General features: G+C 45.4%; 1 protein-coding gene across 1 annotated transcript; it reads left to right on the top strand.

Moving 5' to 3' along the window:
• The first annotated feature begins 249 nt into the window (after window positions 1-249).
• LOC124708730 (tetracycline resistance protein, class A-like) lies at window positions 250-8,490 on the top strand. The gene is made up of 14 exons (XM_047240403.1): window positions 250-461; window positions 5,542-5,653; window positions 5,731-5,843; window positions 5,941-6,063; window positions 6,147-6,352; window positions 6,662-6,737; window positions 6,930-7,016; window positions 7,130-7,210; window positions 7,313-7,345; window positions 7,430-7,483; window positions 7,582-7,623; window positions 7,727-7,805; window positions 7,955-8,025; window positions 8,157-8,490. Exons 1-14 carry the CDS (start codon window positions 294-296, stop codon window positions 8,217-8,219), a joined length of 1,308 nt encoding a protein of 435 aa, XP_047096359.1. The 5' UTR covers window positions 250-293; the 3' UTR covers window positions 8,220-8,490.
• The last annotated feature ends 774 nt before the right edge of the window (window positions 8,491-9,264 follow it).

Below are 9,264 nucleotides of genomic sequence, written 5' to 3'. Positions count from 1 at the left end.
GTCTTCAAGGAAATTGTATTCCAGTATATGGTCTACCCTTATTTACTCTGCTTCTTTTCCTGGCTTGTCGGTGAATCTCTTTAAAGATTTGATATGTCACTAGTGCTTAGATTACAAACAATTAATCAGCTACCCTTTGTGCATGTCCGTGTCATACATACACATGTAGCTTGGAGAAACATATAAAGAGCAGGGGAGAGGCCGGTGAGTGGGGAGAAAGGCACGTCACGTAGCATAGCAGAGGAGAGAAAGAGGGAGGGGAGAGTGCGATCGATTGGTAAAGTCGGGAAGAGATGAAGGAGGCCGCGGCGGGGCTGGGGCACCTGCTGGTGTTCGCTTTTCTTTTCTGCGTCGGCGCCTTCATGGTGGCGCCGGTGATCGTCGACGTGACGATGGCGGCGCTCTGCCCCGGCCAAGACCAGTGCTCCCTCGTCATCTACCTCACCGGCCTCCAGCAAGCCGTACGTGCTCTCTCTCTCTATCACACACACACACGCATGCTCTGTTCTCGATATCTCTAGGCTTCATCATACAGTTCTACTAGATATCTAGGCTTAAGTTTTAACTTCAGGTGATCCAACTAGATATCAGTTTTTCGCTGCAAAAAAGAAAAACATAGATATCAGTTTCTGCATGGATGGAGGCCTGATATATATTGCCTTACATGGGATCATTGCGGTTGTATATATGTTTGCTTGCTGTTAGCTTCTTGTTGCTTGAGCTTTAGCATTTCGTGAGGATTGTAACAACACGGGGATGGCATGAAGGGACATGGGATGAGTGGAAGCCCCACTACGCACGCCTGCAGTTGCAGTTTCCTCCCATCAGATCAGTTAACCATCCACATGGACATGCGTCCAAACTGGTTTGCTTCTAGCTAGCCACCGTCTGCAACAAGGGAAAATCTCCCGATTCCTAGCAAAATCGATCCGGATTCTCGTAATTTTTCTCAAGTTTGATTTCATCTCTCGAGAGTCAAGACAAGTACGTACACCGTCTTTCCGGTGAACGGTGACGACTCTCCCGCCGTCACATCGCTCACTTTGAGCTAGCAGCCTAGTGCTAATTCTGTGTGTCCGTTGCGTCACAGGGCGATACGACCACGCACGCCCGAGATCTTGCTTTTGGCGACGACCTCCATCGCAAGCAAACAAGCAGGCCGACCACCCCTTGTAAATGTCGCACCGACCACGCACTTTTCAACATTTTATTTACAGCTCCCCCGGTGTCAAAAGCTAGGAGAAAACTTCCCAGGTTGGGATAGCTGGAGACACAAGAGAAGTCTTTGGTACCAGCAGCAGAGTCATCTCATTAACAGATATAGTAGTAACTCAAGAGAGGGAAACCAACCCAAAGAAAAGCTCACTCTTTAGCCTTTCTCTATTCTTAGCCACTCTTTAGCCTTTCTCTATTCTTCTCGATGAGGTTTCCCCAAAAGCAGAGGGGAGGAATGAGACAGGGCGCAACAAAACCTGCACTTGAGAAAGAAGCCTACTATTTCATTTGAAAAGTTTTCCACGTGCCATCCATTCAATAAGGGAGCTTACAACGCACACACAACACACCACACTCAACAATAAAAAAAACATCCCAAGAAAATGGAAGTTACAAACAAGACCATTTAGGAACAACATTACCCACCTCCGTAAGAACTAAATTGCAACAGTGAGGGGGAGTGCGGGGGGATCGAACACTAAGGGAGGTAAGTTTATTACCATAGAAAACTCGGGATGCAAAATAAAAATTCCTACATGTTATCAAGCCTCTCTGTGGTTGTCGTACCATTAAGCCGAAGAAAATTGTGACAACGAATGACGTATTACTTGGTCGCCAAGCGCCACCTGGGGTGGGAGCTGGGAACACCTTATATAGCGCATCGCCACCATCATGCACCATTTGTCTTGTTTGTGACATAGTATTTTTTTAGTTTCTCCAACTTCGTCACTATATCTTTGTACTAGTCTTCAAGGAAATTGTATTCCAGCATGGTCTACCTTTGTTTACTCTGCTTCTTTTCATGCCTTGTTGGTGAATATCTTTTAAGATTTTATATGTCACTACTCTTTAGCCTTTGTCTATTCTTAGCCACCTCTTTAGCCTTTCTCTATTCTTCTCGGTGAGGTTTGCCCTGAAAGCAGAAGGAAGGAATGAGACAGGGCGAAACCCAACATGCACTTGCAAAAAGGAGCCTACTAGTATTTCCTTTCAAAAGGTTGCCACGTGTCATCCATTCAATAAGCAAAGCTTACAAACGCAGGCACACCACACCACACCACAAGATACCAGATGGAGTGGCCGTTACACCTCAACAATAAAAAACCATCCCAAGAAAATGGAAGTTACAAACAAGACCCTTTAGGAACAACATTACCCGCCTTGGTAAGAACTACTCCCTATGTTCACTAATATAATATAAGGCACTTTAGATATTTTAAAATGATCTAGATACAAACCAAAGTGAATCTACATACTAAAAAATGGAGATAGAGGGAGGGGGGTTGCTCCGGCCCCCTATCTCTGGTTCTCGCACCATTGCGCCGAAAAGAGTTGGGACAATGGATGATGTATTACTTGGTTGCCAGCACCAAGCCTAGAAACCCTAACTCCGGATGGACGGTGGTGACCTTAATAATAAACACAAACCCCACACTCCTCGGTACCTCCAGCGAATCGACAACCACAATGGGGTGGGAGCTTGGAACATCTTAAATAGTGACTTTGCCACCATCAAACACACTGTTGGTCACTGGCGGAGCTATGAAGGAGTCAAGGGGGGGCCACCGCCCCCCTCCTTTTGGCAATTATTGAAGTTTTTTTCCCACAAGGCTTAGGATAGGAAAGTTATAGCAATCCCCCCCCCCCCCACACACACACACACACCCGGAACTTTCTCAGCAAGCTCCGCTGCTGCTGTTGGTAGGAAACTCTGAGGTATCTTCGAATGGTAGTAGGGGACACCATGGATCGCCGTAGGCAATGGACAGTAGAGACTTTGTGGCCTCTCGCAGGTAAAAGGGGAAGAACCGCTCTACTCGTATCAAATCCAACGAACTGAGACTGAGCACTAACTTAATTGCCAATCAACTGAAAATTAGTACTCCCTCCGATCCCAAAAAAGCGTCGGAAAGACGTTTTTGCAAATACACCCTGAAACTTTTTATTTGCTCAACCCGCACTCCCCACGCAATGAACCAAATGGGAGAACTCCTCGCCCGCCTCGTCGATGTGCCGCGAACCCCAACGCCCCCGACCCCCTTCTCAGATCTTGAAGTCACGCGTTGCCTCAGCTGGCCGTGGAGTCTTACAGGTGGTCGAGCGCCATGGATCAGGGTTCTCATCCCCTTAGGGAGGCTTGGGCCGGGGGTGGGGGGAGCGAGCAGCCTGGCTGGCGAGGAGGAGAGATGGGGGCGCAGGGCGGAGGGCGGAGGAGAGATGGGGGCGGAGGACGGAGGAGAGATGGGGGCGCATAGCAGAGGAGAGATGGGGGAGCAGGGCGGAGACGAGGCGGGGGCGCAAGGCGGCGCCGGCGTTGACCAGTAGCACCGGCAGCCAAATCGAGCACAGGCTGCTCTCCTTCGTGACGAACACAGCAAAAAAGTGGACGAAATTATCTTCTTTTGGAAGGGTTTTACTGCAAAATGGTATTATAATATGTCTCCGACAGTTTTTCCGGACCGGAGGGAGTAACATTCAAAAAATTGGCAATCGACTAAAAAATAGTAAAACCATTACAACGATGCAGAACAGCCTCAGTTACAAAAATACCACGATCTGATCGCCAATTAACATATACGGTATGTGTGCTTTGGAAAGGTGGAGGTTCCCGTCAACGAGACGTGCCGTCAAATTTTCGTTTGACGTTTATGTGCACCGATGATGGGATGTCGACGCTCCAGCATGAACCCAACACTCCTTTTGGCGCATGGGCGCACACCACATGACAAGCAGTAGCTAGCGTGAAAATCATCACAGGACCATAATTAGCCGTGACACAGTGAGTCGGTGACACTTCATTTTCTACCCCTTTTATTCCGAACAAGGAGAACTGCTGCATATATAATATAATACACAATAAAATGCATCTAGGTACATGTATTTACAAAAAATTAAAATGTCTACATTAGTTAACATAGTATTAGAAAGAAGAGAATGCATGACAAAGGCATAAATAACACTTACGACCATTAGGGAAAGATAAGAAAACATTACAGAGGGGGAGTGAAACGACCATAAGACCATGCACTATGTGGTCTGAAAGCGATTCATAGAGGTTTTGGAACCGGTTCCACACAAAGTGGAGCATCGCACCAATTGATCTGACAACAAAAACACATCACAAAGTTGGGTCGGTTCATGGCTATTAAAGTAATGTTTCCAAGTGGGCAAAGAGGGGTTTGCTCGTGAGTAGAAGTGAAGAAAAGAGCAAACATAGAAAATAGTTTTTCACTGTGTTGTAGGTCCATATCTGCATGTGAAGTGATGCTACACATAGCAACAAAACTAGAGCGGTTCCAAATTCTGACAGCTTTTTCAATGAACCGATTCAACATATGGCCTAACTAGCTGAGACCCAAGAATCAGCGTCAGATTTCAATTGGTCAAGTACTAGCTGGATCGGTTTGTAAGCATTATCAAAGAGTCTCCTGTTCCTCTCACACCAAATCGTCTAAATGGTTAAGATCGTCAACGTGGTAAGGCGCTTCCTAGCTTCTCCTTGTAGTCTTGATCTAGCCTGCATCCACGAGCCTTTCAGGGTTGAAGTGGTATTGGACATGGCGTAGAGCAGCGCACTGCTCCACATTATATTAACGACCGCACACTGCACTGAGAGATGCTGAACATCTTCAGTTGCTGGGATGCAGAAAACACAACGGTCATTATGCGGTAAAACTCTTCTTGCCATGCGATCTGATGTCTAGATTCTACCCTGATTTGCTAGCTAGGCAAATAGCTTGCATCGCAAGGGCGCCCAGCACCGCCAGTCACATTGGCAAAAGCGCATGTTTTGTTACTAGCAAGGTGAAAAAACAAAACAAAACAAACATATAGGTCAACGTTTTTTACTAGCAAGGTGAGCAAGATATACCGATGTGTCCGAGGAAGAACCGACCGGTTTCCCATTTCCAAAATCCAAGTATCCTCACTATTCGGGTATATCTGAATATTCCTGAGTGCATCCCATAAATCCAAGTATCCTCACTATTCGGGGATATCTGAACATTCCTGAGTGCATCCCATAAATCCAGTTACTTTCAGCACATGCTTCAGCGAAACCGGCCTTCTTGCACGCGAGAGAGGATGAATAAGCTGATAAACATCCGGAGAAATCTCATCAACTATTCTACCCCATTTATCTCTCCAGCAGCTCTTTCCATTTCCAATATTCAAGACCTTTAGCTGCATTGAAAATCTGCCTGATCTTCTCATGGGTAAGGGAGCCCAGGTTGCTCCAGGGTTTATCTTCAGCTGTTTATAGGCACCAGCACCACGCCCATCTGGTTTTCAGTGCACGCTTCATTCTCTACCTGAAAATTTCTGCAGATCACAGGCCTTGGAGCACTCGTGGTGACGCCGGTCCTTGGGAACCTGTCTGACAGATATGGTCGCAAGGCGTTGCTCGCTCTCCCGGCAACCCTGTCCATCGTCCCATTGGGTCAACTCTTGAATCATTTCACATCTCCCACAGGTCAGGTGGAATACTAGCTAACATTTTTCTTTTGCTTCCGCTAGCCATTCTGGCGTTTAACCAGACGAGGCCATACTTCTACGCGTACTATGTCGCCAAGACGCTGACGGCGATGGCCTCCGAGGGCGCCATGATGTGCCTCTCGCTCGCTTACGTGGTAACCAACTGCTCGCCTCTCTTGTCAAGCAGTCGAGCTCACCTAGATGCAATGCGTGGATGATCATCCGCTGGACTGTTCTTTCTGCAATGTGCAGGCTGACAAGGTGCCGGAAGAGCAGCGGGCGGCAGCCTTTGGGGTGTTCTCTGGCGTCTGCACCGCCGGCTTCGTTGTGGGCACCATCGCGACCCACTTCCTCTCCGTCTCCTCTACGTTCCAGGTACATACGCGCGCCTCAGTAGTGGTTGGCTCGTGGGTCACACCTGGCAGCTGCGTTGTGTCTTGATTCCTTGTGCTCTGCAGGTGGCGACGTTGTCGGCTGTTGCTGCGGTGGTGTACATGAGGGCCTTCGTCCAGGAGACGGACCGCGGGGCGTCGCTGATGCGCGACGAGGATGCCTCCCTTCTCCTCTTCGCTCCTTCCTCCAGTGCCGAGGAGTTGTCGCCGAGGCTCCCGCCTCTCCGGAAGGCGCCCTCGCTGTCGGAGATGGTGGCGCTTCTTACCAGCAGGTACATGCTTTTCTGAACTTTCAAGTAAGCAGACAGGGTGTATTTCTCTTCACTAAGACTTTGCCAATTCCATCAGTTCAGTTCTTACCAACTCCTTGCATTGGGTGCACAGCAGCTAGCACTGAGCAGATCTACTTTTAGCTTCAGATAGTTCACCTGACCACAAACAAGTCCATGATAAAATTATCTGAACCGTGATACACTCTTCTATGAAAAAAATAATAGACAGTTCCTGCCATCTATTCTCCAGGGAATGTACCATGATATTTACCTCAGATTACCAACTGAATTCCCGCAAATCACTTGCAGCTCGACTTTCACGAGAGCAGCGGTCATCACATTTTTCCATAGCCTTGGTGAAACAGGCCTGCAAACTGCATTACTGGTACTCCCTTTGTTCCAGTAAAACTTGTAAAACAGATATGTATGTTGTAATTCTATGCAGAAATTGCTCTTATATAGAACTCAGTAATCTGAAACCATGAACAATCTATGCCTTGCATGTTTTTCAACTATACTGGATGGATATCTGAATATGCTTCTGCTGTTGTCTTTTGTGGTACAATTACAAATGCAGTATTTCCTGAAGGCGCAGTTCCACTATACCAAGAACCAGTACGCAAATTTGCTGCTTATTTTTAGCATCATGGGAAGTTTCTCACAGGTACAAGCTCATTTAGCAATGTTTCCCTACGACGTCGTCACTTTATGACCATTTCTGCGCTCAGATTTTACTTGGGCGCACCAAAAGCAGTTTATGATTTATGATCTATGCAGCTGACCATGATGCCTCTACTAGCACCAAAGCTTGGTGAGCAGAAGCTACTCGTCGTCGCACTTCTAGGGAGCTGCGTGCACGTAAGGGGATTATTATTGCATAGTCCTGCTTATTGTTTTTTAATATAACTATCTTGCAAGAATAATTTGCCAATTTGGTCTGATCTGGCGTGGATGCTGCAGGGATTCCTATACAGCATTGCATGGTCATTCTGGGTATGCAACAGATCAAATGACAGTAGAGTAAATGATGTGCAATTGTTTGGTACTAGTCATGCTAAATTTGATGTTTTGTTGAAGGTGCCTTATCTTGCTGCAAGCTGTGTCATTCTAAGCATTTTGGTTGGCCCTTGTGTAAGTAGTAATATATCCTATCAGTGCCCGATCTCCACTTTCTGTTTTCGGTTAATGGAACCATGCCAATACTTTTAAAACTGAATCTATTGTTACAGATAAGGAGCATTGTATCAAAAAAAGTAGGACCTTCTGAGCAGGTACTAAATCATATATTTTGTTCAGAAACAAAATGAAGTTGCTTATTTCCTCTAAGATATTAGATACTCTCTTTTCAACAATTTTTTGCAATGTTTATTCAAGGGAATGGTTCAAGGTTGTATCACAGGAATCAGCTCAACTGCAAGTGTTATATCTCCTCTAGTATTTACTCCCCTCACGGGTAAGCATTGTCATTATATTTACTTTTGCAGCTACTGATCAGAACAAGTTGTCCTTCATGACATTCTTACTTCTTCCATTCTCATGTACTGTCCACACGCTTAGCCAAAGATGTTACTAACGATAAATTTTCTCCCATTGGTTTGACAGCCTGGTTCCTATCGGAAACTGCACCTTTCAATTTCAAAGGTTTTAGTCTTGCCTGTGCTGGATTTGCAACGGTAGGATCCCTACTATTTTGCTGCAGAATTTAAACCTCGTCTTCCCTTGTTGTTTTTCAGATACTTGATATATATATATGAACCTCTATGAACTTTATATTGACTTCTATTTTCTATTGTACTCCTTGCAGTTGGTAGCACTTATAATGAGCATTAATATGAGGCCAGCAGAAGTTCAGCCAGATAACAAATAGAAGAACAAGTGAATACATGTCCATGTACAGATGACAGAAATCTAGAATGCTAATAATCTCCTCTTTCTTACTTACCATCAATAGCCATGATCAATTTAGGTAGCTGTTCTATCCTTGTCAATGGATTACGACAAAAAATAGTGGTCTAAAGAATCAATAGTAGAAGCAGGTTAAAATGTATTTGATAGTTGACACTTGGACATAGCTAATTAGTTGGGAATGTAAAGCTTGGAGTAAACCACTATGCAACATTTAATATGCATAGTTAACACTATCTCTGTGCAAGAAAAAGGGGGACTTTTTGCACCCATTAAAAAAATCATGTATCACATGTAGAATAATCAGTAATGATGTGATAACAGTAGCCAGGATTACACAGTGTAAGAATCTTCTATACTACATATTGATGGCAATTTTTCAGTCATACGGTGTGTCCTAACAAGCGTGATATTCAAATGAGAGGAATATGAATGAAATTATGTGGGACACTGACCTGTTAGATCTGGGGTTTTCTCTTTCTCTTTTCCCCAACTACATCCAGGGCTGCTTCCGTAAATTCATGTTCGTTGTGCCAGGCTGCCGATCCATGATTCGCTGCACATTGATTTATTAAATTAGTTATAAAATAAGCAGTTTTAAAGCATACATCTAGAGATTAGGGTAACTCCAACACGACGACCCAAATCGGACATTATTTGTGTCCATTTTGGTCCGTTTGGGTTTGGGTTGCGCCTTGGACAATAACCGGACCATGTCCGCACGGTGCACCCAACGGCGCAACGCATTTTGCCTGTGCGGACACCGGTTTTCATATTTTTTTTTGACAATTTCGCAAGAAAAATAATTATAAATAGGCTGAAACTGGTACATGAAGATAAAATTGAACTAAATCTTAGATACCATAGAAATCTACTCCTCGCCACTATCGAGGATGATCAACTCTGGCTGGGTCCTTGCAGTTGATGGTGCACGAGACCCCCAACCACAGCGCCCACGGGGACTATGCAGGTCACAGGGTAGCCAGTGCCGCCTTCATTTCTAAAAT

This window comes from Lolium rigidum, chromosome 4 (genome assembly GCF_022539505.1).
Source record: "Lolium rigidum isolate FL_2022 chromosome 4, APGP_CSIRO_Lrig_0.1, whole genome shotgun sequence".
Taxonomy (NCBI): Eukaryota; Viridiplantae; Streptophyta; class Magnoliopsida; order Poales; family Poaceae; genus Lolium; species Lolium rigidum.
Note: the sequence above shows the minus strand (reverse complement) of the source record. Positions and strands in the feature narration are given on the sequence as shown.

Bases quoted from the DNA above. Each gene is read 5' to 3' on its own strand.
- LOC124708730 (XM_047240403.1), top strand. From the start codon at position 294: ATGAAGGAGGCCGCGGCGGGGCTGGGGCACCTGCTGGTGTTCGCTTTT. The intron at 6,353-6,661 runs GTACATGCTTTT...AATCACTTGCAG, and splicing joins GTGGCGCTTCTTACCAGCAG to CTCGACTTTCACGAGAGCAG. The intron at 7,806-7,954 runs GTAAGCATTGTC...TTGGTTTGACAG, and splicing joins AGTATTTACTCCCCTCACGG to CCTGGTTCCTATCGGAAACT.